Raw genomic sequence first — 13,999 nt, 5'->3', positions numbered from 1 at the left:
TTGGAACATCGCCTCGAGGCCTCGGCTACTTGCTCTGCACAGGGCGTTGCATATTGTCGATGATGCAGCGTGCAATTGCGATGCTTAGGCTTGATACCACACGCCTCGTTTAATGATATTACGATGAACGACTGTTCGGGCTAATGCGCAATGCGGTCATGGCAGGATCCGAGGGAAGGCCGACTTGGTGGGGTAGTCTGCACTTACTGATTGGATGAGGACGTCATAACTTTTCGGACATCTGAAGCGCATAACGCCCCTCCGCTTGCTACTCTGTGCAATTAATGCTGTTCTTACGACAAACACTTCTGAGATCGCATAAAGTATCTGTACCTTTTGCAGCACAGAGTTTTCGAATCAACAGCAAGCCGCACCATATTTTCCGAACCCTAGCAACCATGGCTACCGATCCAACAAGCTACAAGCTCAACCACTCGATGTGAGCACCTCCATGGCTGCCCTCTGCATCAGCCATTGGCTGCGGAGATATCGACTTACCCACTTTACAGGCTTCGCATCAAAGATCCTAAGCGTAGCGTCGAATTTTACGAGTTTCTGGGCATGAAGCTGATAAACAAGCTGCCAAATCCTGACAATAAGTTCGACCTTTACTTCCTCGCATACGACAGCCCGAAGGCTGTTTCTCACGGCAACCATTGGACCGACCGTGAGGGCATCGTCGAGCTTACACACAACTACGGTACCGAGGACGATCCGAACTACAAGATCACCAACGGCAACACAGATCCATACAAGGGTTTCGGTCATCTTTGTGTATCAGTCGACAATCTCCAGGCTGCCTGCCAGCGTCTCGAGGATGCCGGCTACAAGTTCCAGAAGAAGCTCACAGACGGGCGTATGAGGCACATCGCTTTCGTACTGGACCCTGATGGCTACTGGGTTGAGGTGATTGGACAGAAGCCCTTGGAGGAGACTGAGAACGTCAAGCACACCGACACTGCCACATACCGCATGGCATGTACACTTCCGTTTATTACAGGATGTTGCTAACAATTCCCAGAACCACACCATGCTGCGTGTCAAAGATAAGGATGTCTCGCTCAACTTCTACAAGGACATCATGGGTATGAAGCTGAAGCGTACCTCAGAAAGCCCCAACGCAGGCTTCAATCTGTACTTCCTCGGTTACGGTGCAGACGCTCCGGAACAGACCGCGAACGGTGTCAACCCGGTAGCAGACAGCGAGGGCTTGCTCGAGCTGACGTGGAACTATGGTACCGAGAAAGACGCCGACTTCAAGTATCACAATGGCAACGACGAGCCTCAGGGCTTCGGGCACATCTGCATTACAGTCGATGACCTCGATGCTGCATGCGCGCGCTTCGAGGAAAAGGGCGTGAACTGGAAGAAGAGGCTCACCGACGGCAGAATGAAGAACATTGCCTTCGTGTTAGGTGAGTAATTCCTCAGCTGTTTACACGGAGCGAAACTAATGTCGTGCACAGATCCCGACAACTACTGGATCGAGGTTGTGCAGAATGAGAAGCTGAAGACACGAAGCAATTGGTAAACAGCAATGTCACATATCCGCGCGTGCAGCACACAACAAGCGATCGACACTCAATTAGTGCAGGCCACATTGTGTACGGCCTGACGCTCTGGATGAGATGCGTGTATCGACAATACGGACAAGTCTGTCGAAGATAGACCCTTACGAACACATCGTTCTCCAAATATCAGCAATAACTCTTAAGACATTTGAGCCCCATTCAATGTGCTGCTTGTCGAACACTGACCCTCGTTGCTACCCCCCAACCCCCTGCATCTGGTTGTGGCGCATTCGTGCGGGGGCGGGGTAGGCTCGTTAGCTGCATTGGGCTACATCTTGTTTACAGCGCAGCTGATGCAGTGCACAACAAACTCGAACAGAAGCTGTCCGGTAGCGGTGCGTCAATCTTCCGTGTAGCTTGACGTGCAGCTAAAAAGACGAATGTCCCCTGGTACACTCCAGAGTTGACCCCTCTTCTTAACACCAACACTTTTCTACAAAAGCCCCACAATCACTATGGCAATCCTGGCCGTTCACACAAAGCCTAAAGTTCTCATACCAGAGAAAGTATCAGCTGACGGCCTAGCACTGTTGCAAGATCAGTTCGAGGTACATGAGAAGAAGGGCTTGAGTCCTGATGAGCTAAAGAATATCATTGGCGGCTATGAAGCTCTCATTGTCCGTTCTGAGACTCAAGTGACAGCCGATCTTCTCAATGCAGCCAAAAACCTCAAGGTTGTTGCTCGTGCCGGTGTCGGTGTGGACAATGTCGATGTCCAGAGCGCCACAACCCATGGCATCATTGTCGTGAACTCCCCATCCGGCAATATCAATGCCGCAGCCGAGCATACCATCGCGCGTGGGTTTTTATAAGAACCAAGTCTCTGCATCCACTGACTTGAATAGTACTCATGGCTGTGGCTCGCAACATTGGTGATGCATCGCAGAGTATCAAGAAGGGCAAATGGGAACGCAGTCGCTTGACCGGTGTCGAAGCAAAGGGCAAGACGCTCGCTATCGTCGGCTTGGGCAAAGGTAATATCGACACAACCTACGAACATATTCGAAACTAACTGAAAATAGTCGGTCTGACTGTAGCTCGAATCGCCAACGGTCTCGGCATGCGACTGATAGCCTACGATCCATACGTAAACCCAAATCTGGCAGCAGCGGCTTCAGTTACCTTAAGATCCAGCTTGGCTGAGCTGCTTCAAGAAGCTGATTTCCTGACATTGCATACTCCGCTCATTGCCTCTACTAAGGGCATGATCGGCAAAGCTGAACTAGCTACAATGAAGCCTACAGCTCGCATCTTGAACGTTGCTCGGGGCGGCATGATCGATGAAGACGCCCTCGTAGAAGCGTTGGACGGCGGGATCATTGCAGGCGCAGGCATCGACGTCTTCACCTCGGAGCCACCCAAACCTGACTCGTCAGCAAGCAAACTGATTGCGCACCCAAAGGTTGTTGCGACCCCCCACCTCGGCGCCTCAACCAAGGAAGCCCAGGAAAATGTCTCGATTGATGTTTGCGAACAAGTCGTACTCATTCTCAGCGGTGAACTACCCCGCTCAGCCGTCAATGCACCGTTGATCATGCCAGACGAATACCGCACGCTGCAACCTTTCGTCAGCCTAGTCGAGAAGATGGGCTCTTTGTACACCCAGCACTATTCTTCCACTAACATTAAATCTTTCCGTACGACCTTCGACCTAACATACGAAGGCAAACTCGCAAGCCTTAACACGACCAAGCCCCTCTTTGCCGCGCTGGTCAAAGGTCTCCTTACCCCAATCACCAGCAGTGATGGTCTGAACATCAACATCGTGAATGCCGAGCACCTCGCCAAAGAGAGAGGTATCCTTATCAACGAGCAGCGCAGCAGAGAAAATGTAGACGATAAACCATACTCGTCGTTCATCACCCTACGTGCCCGTGCAAGTCGGTCCACATCCGCTGCAAGATCCGGAAGTCGCGCTACGAGTCCATCAGCGAGCCGCACTCTGAATCTCACGAGGGTGGACACCCATCAGTCCACTTCCCAGCCTTTACTGGAGCAGGACCAAGTCATCCAGGGATTTGTGAGCGGTAATAAACCGTTCATCTCGCGCTTGGATAGGTTTAAAGGCGAGTTTGTGCCCAGAGGCACGCTGCTGATATGTCGCAATTTCGATAGTTGCGGGAAGATTGGGTTTGTGGGAAACTTGCTGGGGAAGGCGGGGGTGAATATCAACTTCATGAACGTCGCACCGCTAGATGATGAGTTTGACGAGGAAGGCGTAGAAGGGGCTGAGGGCGGGAAGAAGAGTAATGAGGCGCTTATGATTCTGGGTGTTGATAGGCCGGTGGGCGAGGATGTTGCGAGGGCGCTAATTGGGCCTGAAGGAGTGCTTGAAGCAAGTGTTGTTACTCTTTGAAGTCGTGGAGAGACGCATATTAGATGAAGAATTGAGATGCAGATATGCTGGTGTATAATTACGTTGGTGCGGAGTGATGACAGTTTACAAGCTTGAGTGGTGGAGCACTGACAATATTCCGAGACAACGACAGTATTCTCCAGTTATGACAAAACCCATTGCTCCAACAAACGAAATAGTACCCTCTGAAAAGAACAAAAGACTCCGTCTACGGAACGGTAGTCTTGTGGGTTACATTTTGGTTGTGGCTGGTATCGGAAGGAGTGCTTTTCTCCTCCTCAGGGACGTTTGCGTCGCCATCATTGGTGATCAAGCCAGTGGCGTCTCCATGATCAGGGGCGCGACTAGCATCGTTAAATCTGTGCATGTCTTTGTCCTCCTCATCCTCGTCAACAGGAAACGAGCCTGGGATGTCAGGTTCCTTGTAGGACAACCGGGGTACCTTAGTTGGTATGTCTTTGGGGTCCATTGGAACGATGCTGGCCAATAGTACCTGGAACGCAGCTCGTTCGACTTCTGCTGACAGGCGTACTCCGATAAAGAGTTCGTCGCGACTTTCGACACCGTTCCAATATACCTCTCGATACCCAATGGTCATCAGCAGACCCCCGATTCTCGCCTCTTTCAGGATCTGCCTTGTTCACAAACAACCTCATCGCAGTCCTTGAACGCTTTCATTCGGCTTGAATACTCTACAGGCCTTCGACAACTCTTATTTTGACGCATCCAGGCGACAGGCACATCCTCGAAGGCCGCCAGAAGGTTGTGAACCAGAACTAGATTGTTGTTGCTGGACGTTGCAGGTCATTGGCGGAGGCAAGGATGCGATTTTCTCCAGAGCTGACATGTGTGTCAGCTTCTTGTACGCAGATAAACCACATGATAATGCTGTTGCTGGATGGCGAGATGCGTACAGACGTCAAGCGTTTTGCGGCTCCACCATTCGTTATCAGATCTCCGAGACCCGTGCCTTCCCCGCAATTACCGAAGTCTTGGCGAAGGAGCGGCGGAGGCGTGCGAGCACGCCATATGCACTAAAGTATTTTTTGGTTGCGACAACGCGACAGGCCGCGCTTGAAGGTCTATCGCCCGAGAGACGCTCACAAAGCCGCCAATCATGCTGCCAGCAATCAATTACACGTTCATAGATCCCCTCGGTTGGACATCTGCCGATGTCGCTGGATGTCGGCGCGTTCGCGATATAGAGGCGTGGGTTCAGCATTCCTCCTTCACCCACATCTCGCCCCGTTGAAACGTCGAGGAGAGATTGCGCCGGCTTCTCTCATACCTTCAGAGGGAGTCTCACAGATCTTTTAATAGATCATTCCGTTGAGGCACACATACACCCTCACGATGCATTTCCAGCAGACACAGTCCGCTGGCCCTGGCGCCGAGCAGAAAGAGTCACCGAAGGTCTTCACCAAGAAGTCTTCCAGCTTGCCTTTTGGAGAGGAATTGTCCCTTGGATCGATCAGCGGGCCTACCTACTTGACTGCTCAGACACTCGTTCAGCAGGTTGCTTACGCCTTGTCTGACAAGATCTTCGCATACTCTGCTGAGTCGTTCGACCTGGATGTGGCGATCAAGAACTGGCAGAAGCAGGGCGAGAAGAATGCCTTTGGATACCAGACAGGCGTCTCCTCGCTGGAGACAAGAACCGGTGCTGGCGCAATCGCGCTTGGATACCTATTCTCCAAGGACTTCGACCTCGCGAAGCGCCACATCCCTCAATCGATAGTCGCCTCTTCCTCGACCTTGAACTATCTCCGCCCAGCACTCGACCAGCTGTCGCTCCTTTACTCGGTCGCTAACCCCGTCACTGCTCACATCGCCGCCGTCGACTACTCCGCCAACTCCAACGCCGGCCTTGTTACCGACTATGTCTCCTCTCTCACCCTTGCTGAGGATCTTGGCCTCGGTCTTGTCTGCAGCCCCTCCGTCTTCGAGACTCAGCATATGGCTCTCTTTGCCACCCTCCTCTCGAGCGTCATTCCTACTATCCACACATACGATGGAATCAGCGTTGGTCGCGAGACCGCCAGGCTGGTAGACACCCTAGACCAGAGCAGGCTGCACAACAGCTACCAGGCTGTTCTGAAGGCCGTTTCTGAAGTCGACAAGAAGCACTCGGATAACGCCGGTCGCCTTGTTCGCCTGCTCCAGGCTTTCAACGACGAGTTCGGTGAGGACTACAGGCTGTTCGACTACTACGGCCATGAGGAGCCCGAGAGTGTCCTTGTTGTCTTCGGTACCGTCGAGGCCTCTTTGTCTGCTCAGGTCGCCAACGCTCTGTCCAAGGATGGCGACAAGGTTGGTGTTATCAACGTCCGTGTCTACAGGCCCTTCGTTGAGGAGGCTTTCCTCGAGGTGCTCCCCAAGAGCGCCCAGCGCGTTGCCGTCCTCGGCCAGGTCAAGGACGAGGCTGCCGTCTTCGATGCTGCAGAATACTCTCGACTCTACTCAGATGTTCTGGCCGCCACCCAGTTTGCCTTCGACAGGAATGTTGAGGTTTCTGACATCAAGTACTCCCGCGAGCAGGTCTGGACACCCAGCAACGTTCTCGACGTTTTCCGCCAGATCTACAGTGAGAAGAGGGAAGGCGAGGAGTCGCGCTCGTATGTCGACATCCTCAACACTGCCGACGTCAAGCAGTACACCTTCTGGGATCTCGACGAGTCCCCTGCTGCCACCGCACCTGCTGTCGTTGGCAAGCTCCTGTCTTCTGACTCTTCCAAAAACGTCTTTGTCCGCGAGGGCCACGACAACCTCGTCTGCGGCGGCGTCACTCGTGTCGACATCCGCAACGCCGACTACACTATTGAGGCGCCCTACGCCGTCGAGCAAGCCGATGTTGCTGCCATCGGCGATGTTTCCATTCTCGGTGCATTCGATGTTCTTAACGGCGTCAAGGCTGACGGTTCCATCATCGTCCAGCTTCCTGGCGTCAAGGATGAAGATATTGAGAAGAAGCTTTCTCCCGCTTTCCGCAAGGCACTGGTTGAGAAGGACATTTCGCTGTTCATCATGGATCCTACACAATCGGAGGCTGTTGCCGAAGAGTCTACACTGACTACCTGCCTTTGCCAGTTGGGTTTCTTGAAGGTTGCTCGTCCAGATCTGCTCACATCGCATATCTCTAAGCTGGCGGCCATTAACGGCACCAACGAGATTTGCGAAAAGATCGTTCAGCAATTGGAGAGCGCTCTCCGGGAGGTGGAGGTTCCTGCTGCCTGGGCCACCGTCGAAGAGGATGTTCAGCCCATCCGCCTGCCCGCGGATATCAACATCAACAGCTTCGCGCCGTTTGACCGTACAGAGTCTGAGCCACCCACGCTACTCAAGAACTGGCAGATCGCCGCTAAGGGCCTTGCTTTTAAGGAAGCGTTTGGCACCCAGACTGTGCTCCGTCCTGAGCTGGGTGTCAAGACGTCTGTCGTCACCGTCAAGGAGAAGCGTCGTCTCACACCCCAGAACTACGACCGTAACATCTTCCACATCGAGTTCGACCTTGGTGACACTGGTGTCACTTACGCTATCGGTGAGGCTCTCGGCATTCACGCTGAGAACGACAAGGTTGAGGTCGAAGAGTTCATCAAGTGGTACGGTCTCGATCCTGATGAGGTTGTCGAGGTACCTTCCCGTGAGGATCCCAACGTCCTTGTCAACCGCACTGTATACCAGTCACTGCTCCAGAACGTTGACATCTTTGGTCGTCCTGGCAAGAAGTTTTACGAGGACCTCGGTGACTTTGCCAGCGATGAGCAGGAGAAGCTGGCTCTCCAGACTCTGTGCACTGGTGACGGTGCTTCCGAGTTCAAGCGCCGTGCTGAGGTCGACACCCTCACTTACGCGGATCTTCTGCTTGAATTCTCGTCTGCTCACCCATCTTTCCACGACATTGTTCGCATTGTCGCCCCTATGAAGCGTCGCGAGTACTCGATCGCCTCCTCGCAGCACGTCACTCCCAACTCCGTTACCCTGTGCATTGTCACCGTCAACTGGGTCGACCCCAAGGGCCGCGACCGCTTCGGTCAGGCTACCCGCTACCTCAACAACCTTCGTGTCGGTAGCCCTGTTACCGTCTCCGTCAAGCCTTCCGTCATGAAGCTCCCGCCCAAGACCACCGCGCCCATCATCATGGCTGGTCTCGGAACCGGTCTCGCGCCCTTCCGCGCCTTCGTCCAGGAGCGTGCCTACCAGAAGCAGCGTGGCGAGGAGATTGGCGAGGTTCTTCTGTACATGGGCTCTCGTCACCAGCGTGAAGAGTACCTGTACGGTGAGGAGTGGGAGGCGTACCAGGATGCCGGCATCATCACGCTGCTCGGTCGCGCTTTTTCGCGTGATCAGCCTCAGAAGATCTACATCCAGGACCGCATGAGGCAAACCCTCACTGACATCCGTCGCTCGTACCTTGAGAAGGAGGGTAGCTTCTACCTTTGCGGACCTACATGGCCTGTGCCCGACGTTACCGAGGTGCTTCAGGAGGCCGTCGAGGTGGACCACAAGATGAAGAACCCTGATGCTAAGAAGATTGATAGCAGGCGCGCGATTGAGACGCTCAAGGATGAGGGCCGTTACGTACTTGAGGTTTACTAGATGTCATATTAGCGTGCTATAGACCGTGTCATTTGAGCAGATAGCGACATAGATTTCTATTTCTTCACTTGAGGTCCTTTGCTTTGAGATGTGCGCTGAGTCGTGTTTGATCTTCTTGGGTGCTAGCCAGCCCGACCTGTTTTGGGTATTTTTGATCTTGACTCTTGGCAGCGTCTGCACGTCGCCGTTCTTATACTCAACAACCCCTACTTCGATCCTGAAACTAGACCGCTTCCGCTCGAAACTGACCCAGCATTGCATGTTCTGTACGTCTATGGAGACTATAACGTCAAGCCGTCATGGGCGTATCCTGCTTGTACTTTATAGACTACGAGACAGCTACGCGCACTGCAGTGAACGAAACATACTTGTGTTGAACGAATTCAGATCGTGTTCATTTCAGGAATATAGAAGTACGCGAATTTTTTGGTCGCTGATGGAAATTGGAGATATCTGACGATATGGAGTCCATTGAATAACCTGATCGATATAGGCCACGAAATCCTTGACTTCGCACTATCCAGGGGTCCCAGCCAATGTGCAGCGTAGCCAGTCTAAACGCACGTCAGGAACAAATCATATCGTGCCCAGTCGCGAAACCCACACTTATTTGGCCTTTGACTGCTGGTTCATGGCAGCTCGCCTGGCCTGAAGTCGAGCGACCTTCAGCTCAAGCTCGGTAGCCCGCAGCTCTGCCTCTACGGCGGCAGCGTTATCGTCTTCGCCAACATCGTCAGTAGGGTCTTCAATCTCGTCCGTAGACATCTCACGCCTCTCGAACTCGGTCGATTCTTGCTTGACCTCAGGCTCACTACCTTGAATGTTCTGCGGGTAGCGGTAGGGCATGAATCCAGGGCGACTCATGTTGAAAGAAGACTGCTCGATGCCTCCTTGCGTGCGTCTGTGGCCACTGAACGGGGAAGCTTCCACGCGCCTACCGTCGGCGCGGTCGTTGCCTGGCTGGCCAGGGGCAGGGGTGATCGCATGGCCGAAAGGTGGATACTGATTCATCTCAGGGAAGCCTGGCGGCTGAGAAGGATGGCGTGCATTATGTTCTTGGGGCGGTCCGTAGTCACCGTAGCCACCGTACATGCCGTAACCGCCATACCCACCATATCCAGCATATGGCATGGGTTGGCCCCACTGATTCACAGGCGGGCCATAAGGGTAAGGCTGACCATACCCCTGCTGGTTCCCCTTGTTGACAGAAGGCGGTTGTGGTCGTGACGGCAGTTCAGGCATACGGCCAGGGCTCTTATCTTGTTTGGTCTTTTGGTGTTTCGGTAGCGGTCCAGGTGCGAAGTAAGGGAGTGAGTTTTGCGGCCCGTTGGTGTAGCCGCTTGCGTGGAGATACCGACTTGTCAGACCGCCTCGGCCCTTCTCGTCGTCAGACTCATCCACATCTTCAACATCATCATCGTTATCGTCGTTGCTATGATCACTCTCGATGTCGTTTTCGTTATTGCTAACATCTTCCTGGCCAGAGTCTACTGCAAGGATGTGATCAATATCTTCGTCAGTCTCTTGCTGGCCCTGACGGTTTACGAGCAGATGCTTGTAACGAATCTCAAAGCTGTACGCAACATCCCAGTCCTTGACGAGCAAGTCCTCGATGACATCAAAATCAGTGGTCACCAGCTGAGGCTTTCGGTTGCCTATACGTCGACATCAGCAAGCATTCTGCGCATCGAAGTGGGCAAACCCCAACACCTACCTGTGTTTTTGATACGGTACCGAACGACATCATTCATCGCCTTCTTCAGCCAGGCCTTTTTGTTGGTAAGTCTGGCGATCATGAGAACGGCCTTCAGCACAGAAGGCAGCCACTTTTTCGGATCGCTCTCATGGTCACGGTACATGACGCGCTTACCGCGCTTACCACGCTTGACAAGCGGTCGATGGCATTTTGGGATGTATGCCTTGATGAAGCCCTTGCCCCAGTAGACCTCGATCTCACGGATCACCTCCTTCTTAGCCGCCATGTCATTTTTCATGATCGGCTTGCTTGCCCATGGACGCGGCCCGGGCTTCTTCAATACCTTACCGCATGACTTTGGCGCTGCCTTAGCGGGGCTGCGAAGTGTGGCTTTATGTTCCGCGCGCCGCTCTTCAAGCAGGGAGGTATTGTTCGAGTCGTGTACGTGGCTTTGGAGTCGGAGGTGGCCTTGGAGATCGGTGCTGTCTTTGCGCTCTCGCGTCGGTGCTCGACGAGGGCGCTGTTGGCGGAGTGGCACATCACTGCTGCTTGATTCACGATCTATTTGGTCTTCTTGGGACTGCACAACGGGTGTGCGCTCGTCGCTCTCAGTCTTAGGAGAACTGTACTCCTGAGTGGGTGAAGCTGGTCTGTTTTCCATGTTGGTCTGTTGCAGTCTGTCGGTGGGCAAGAGCAGATTGAAAGTCATAGGTGAACCTGTTGAGGATGATCACACTTAGTGAACCTCAGGCTGTAGCCGAAGAACGAATAGGTTTCGGCGGGGGTGTGCGATGGACTGAGCTAATGGTCTATGTGGTTTGATGCTGGCTCCGCCTTGCCGACAGTCAGAGTTGCGTATCTGGGTGCAGCTAAAAGAAATACGTCGTCCGAGTCACACAGGTCAGGACTACAGAAGCGCTCAAGGCGCTCTGGAGAGTGAGAGACGATGTCCAGAAGGCTATGTATGAACCTAACAGGCTCGCAGGATTGGTTGCTTACCGTCGCAGTACTTGTGGAGAGTAGAAAGTGACCCTGCATGGAGCGCAGGCCCACTCGCTGAAGTTGAGAAGATTGTTGTTAGTGATCAGGGAGTTGAGAAGACAGCGACCGCTGGTGCCATGTTTATATAGGCTACGGCACCACTCACATTCACTGCTTATTGGTTGCCGCCAGACGAGGGAAGCTTATCACAGGGTAAAGGCAGACAGCTAGCGCCTGGCGCGCCAATGGGGCATAGGTTCAGATATCAGGACTGAAACTATGACCGAGCAGCTACCAGGTGACACTGACCTTCACTGAGCGTTCTACGGTAGCGCTACAACCAGTCTCAAACGGGGCATCGCCCGCAAGGAGATCACTCGCCATGAGCAGCTTCACCTGTAGGTTGCTCAACATTCATCAATAGCTATTCCATGCTACTAGCAGCAAATTCGTTGAACATGTCGAGTCTAGAGCGTTGACAATGACAAGATGTCTATAGGGTGATATACTTAGGCAGCTACTAATATGGGTCACATAGCAGTGGTTGCTGTTTTGTATTGAAGAGGGGATGCGCTTTCATCCTTCACTCACACCGCTCAGACTAGCAATGCATGGAACAATCACCATGTCATGCCTCTCTATGTCAAGTCTCAGCCATTGTATAACATCACATGCAGAGTGTCATGATGCCTTTACGGCGTGGATGATTCGATTAGATTGGCAATTTAGAGCAACAAAGCCATAATTTGCAAAATTATGATCTGGTATTGAACATATCAACCATGCAGCTCAAACTCCTAGTGCTTCGTTGGCCACTGCGTCCTCGCCTTTAGGATACCAGTGTCGCACAATTCTAAGCAGCGCCCATGCATTAGCGCGGCAACTGTCTGACTCGTATCAATTGCCTAGGATCGATCCAAGCAGCATAAGCGTCTTCATGCGATCATACCGTGGTATAGCGTCATCGTCCAGAAGCTTATTAAACTTCTGCTTGGCACTCCACGAGCTGATTCTAGTTAAGCATTCTGTAGGCGTGGTTGAGACCATCGGTGAAAGTCTTGTCGACAGTGCTAGTGCTGTTTATTATGGGGTGTAAGTGGCTGGAGAACTGGGTGTGGTTGTAGACCCGAGATATGCGGGCAATGGAGATGATTTGCTTGATCGAAATTGTAGAGCCAAACAGTGGAAGGAAGGAGAACGAGCACAATGGCTTGCTGCAGAAATATAGCGAAGGCGCTGCGCTAGAACGCTTTGAGCACAGGAAAGAAACGCGCAACACATGTCTTCGTCGCTCTTCACTTCCATAGCTTTCAATCTCTCTATACTTGTGTGTGATCTATCCGCTTCACCAATTCACCTCTTTTCCGCTCGACTTCGCAGTCAGTCGACCACTGTTCAATATGACAGGCCCTGATGGGGCGGGCCTTCAAGCGCGAAGACGAAGAGCAAGCAAAGATAATTAAGGCTCGTAACGACGACTGCGATTATGCAGACGACAGCGAGCACGTAGATGATGGTGGAGAGACAGAGCATGGCTAGTCCGTCGAAAAATAGGAGATGCACGATATATACAAGGACGATACGGCTTCGGACTACAAGCAGGTAAAGGTAAAGCTCTAGCGAATTTCAAAGGTAAGAAATTTATCGGTTCTGAGATCATGAGCAGTCAATGAATTAAGCAAAAGACTGCCAGTGAAAACATCAGTTTGAAAATCTTACGATCCGCCAACCATGACACTCTCCACGGTTTCAGCCTGAGTGAGCCAGCCGTCAAATTCACCGATTCCTCAACTCCCATCTTAGACAACTCCATCCAGTCTGTTCAGGTCCACAACATCCACTGCGATATCACGCCCAGATACACCCCGGGCCTGGATGCGCTGCTACACATCCTCCACTTGCCTCATAATGACAATCGCCGGTGGAGGCTACTGGTGGGCAGAATATGATTTTACGATCACGAGCAGGCTGATGGTGTCGTGATTCGGGCATGGCGAGTACAGGCTGTCAACGATTCCAACCGCAGGCAGAGCCCGCCAATGCGTTCACTATGCATACGTACGTACAATCCAACGACTACAACCAGCCATGCAAGGAGACCGCCAAAAAGAAACGCGACGTGAAACCCGGTACACTTTGCACAGGATGTTGGTCCCAGGGAACCGCTGCAGAGTGCGTTCGGAGATACACCATTGCAATCATCACTCATGCTGTCTGCACATAGTCGGAAAACAACAAAGGTGATCAGCTCGGCCAGATCAAGGTTGTTATCATGAGTCGGGCAACTTTCGATATGAACACAGACGCCTGGAAGAAAGTTTACGTCACAGGCGGAGCACCTGGTGGTGCCAATGACAACCTCAGGTTCATCGATGTGGCTAGCCTTCTCCATCCAAAAGCAAGAGTTAACAACACGCTCCACCTTGGAACACTCGGCTCATTATAAAAAGACATGTGACTCAATTCTAGCTGTATATATACCACACGTTTGATGAGCTTCTTTCTACTGTATTAACAGTGCGCTTTACTTAGCTAGTGTTTATAGGTAGCGGCTCATTTCTATGCTTTTCTGTTCGTCCCACAAGAAGACCGTGTTGATTCCAAAAAGAAAAGTGGCCAATGGTACAGGATACTTGTCCTGAGCAGCTCGCTAATAGAGCAGACAACCACTGTGATGTAGAGATGTTGATTATCCGCTACCTTACTCGCATTACCTACAGTTCCTCGTATTGAAAGCTGCTAACAGGAAGCACGCATCTGACAGTCGACCATTCGCGCAAATGAGTTGGGGGACAGTTG

At 52.4% G+C, this 13,999-nt stretch overlaps 5 protein-coding genes across 5 annotated transcripts, besides 1 other annotated feature; 3 read left to right on the top strand and 2 right to left on the bottom strand.

Moving 5' to 3' along the window:
• Positions 1–284: 284 nt before the first annotated feature.
• On the top strand, positions 285–1,531 carry EKO05_0010637 (Lactoylglutathione lyase; the record flags this gene model as incomplete). The annotated part of the gene is made up of 4 exons (XM_038943572.2): positions 285–439; positions 510–979; positions 1,047–1,415; positions 1,467–1,531. 4 exons carry the CDS (start codon positions 285–287, stop codon positions 1,529–1,531), a joined length of 1,059 nt encoding a protein of 352 aa, XP_038793587.2.
• Positions 1,532–2,026: 495 nt separating this feature from the next.
• Positions 2,027–3,927, top strand: EKO05_0010636 (uncharacterized protein; the record flags this gene model as incomplete). Its single annotated transcript, XM_038943533.1, has 3 exons — positions 2,027–2,369; positions 2,417–2,545; positions 2,594–3,927. 3 exons carry the CDS (start codon positions 2,027–2,029, stop codon positions 3,925–3,927), a joined length of 1,806 nt encoding a protein of 601 aa, XP_038793586.1.
• Positions 3,928–4,135: 208 nt separating this feature from the next.
• On the bottom strand, positions 4,136–4,525 carry EKO05_0010635 (uncharacterized protein; the record flags this gene model as incomplete). The annotated part of the gene is made up of 1 exon (XM_038947273.2): positions 4,136–4,525. The coding sequence occupies one exon, from the start codon at positions 4,523–4,525 to the stop codon at positions 4,136–4,138; it is 390 nt and encodes a 129-aa protein (XP_038793585.2).
• Positions 4,526–5,280: 755 nt separating this feature from the next.
• Positions 5,281–8,523, top strand: EKO05_0010634 (Assimilatory sulfite reductase (NADPH); the record flags this gene model as incomplete). The annotated part of the gene is made up of 1 exon (XM_038947272.1): positions 5,281–8,523. One exon carries the CDS (start codon positions 5,281–5,283, stop codon positions 8,521–8,523), a length of 3,243 nt encoding a protein of 1,080 aa, XP_038793584.1.
• A 606-nt stretch (positions 8,524–9,129) lies between these two features.
• EKO05_0010633 (uncharacterized protein) lies at positions 9,130–10,880 on the bottom strand (the record flags this gene model as incomplete). Its single annotated transcript, XM_038943584.1, has 2 exons — positions 9,130–10,178; positions 10,238–10,880. The coding sequence occupies 2 exons, from the start codon at positions 10,878–10,880 to the stop codon at positions 9,130–9,132; spliced, it is 1,692 nt and encodes a 563-aa protein (XP_038793583.1).
• Positions 9,917–9,951: a tandem repeat.
• Positions 10,881–13,999: the final 3,119 nt, after the last annotated feature.

This window comes from Ascochyta rabiei, chromosome 20, assembly GCF_004011695.2.
Source record: "Ascochyta rabiei chromosome 20, complete sequence".
Classification (NCBI taxonomy): domain Eukaryota; kingdom Fungi; phylum Ascomycota; class Dothideomycetes; order Pleosporales; family Didymellaceae; genus Ascochyta; species Ascochyta rabiei.
Note: the sequence above shows the minus strand (reverse complement) of the source record. Positions and strands in the feature narration are given on the sequence as shown.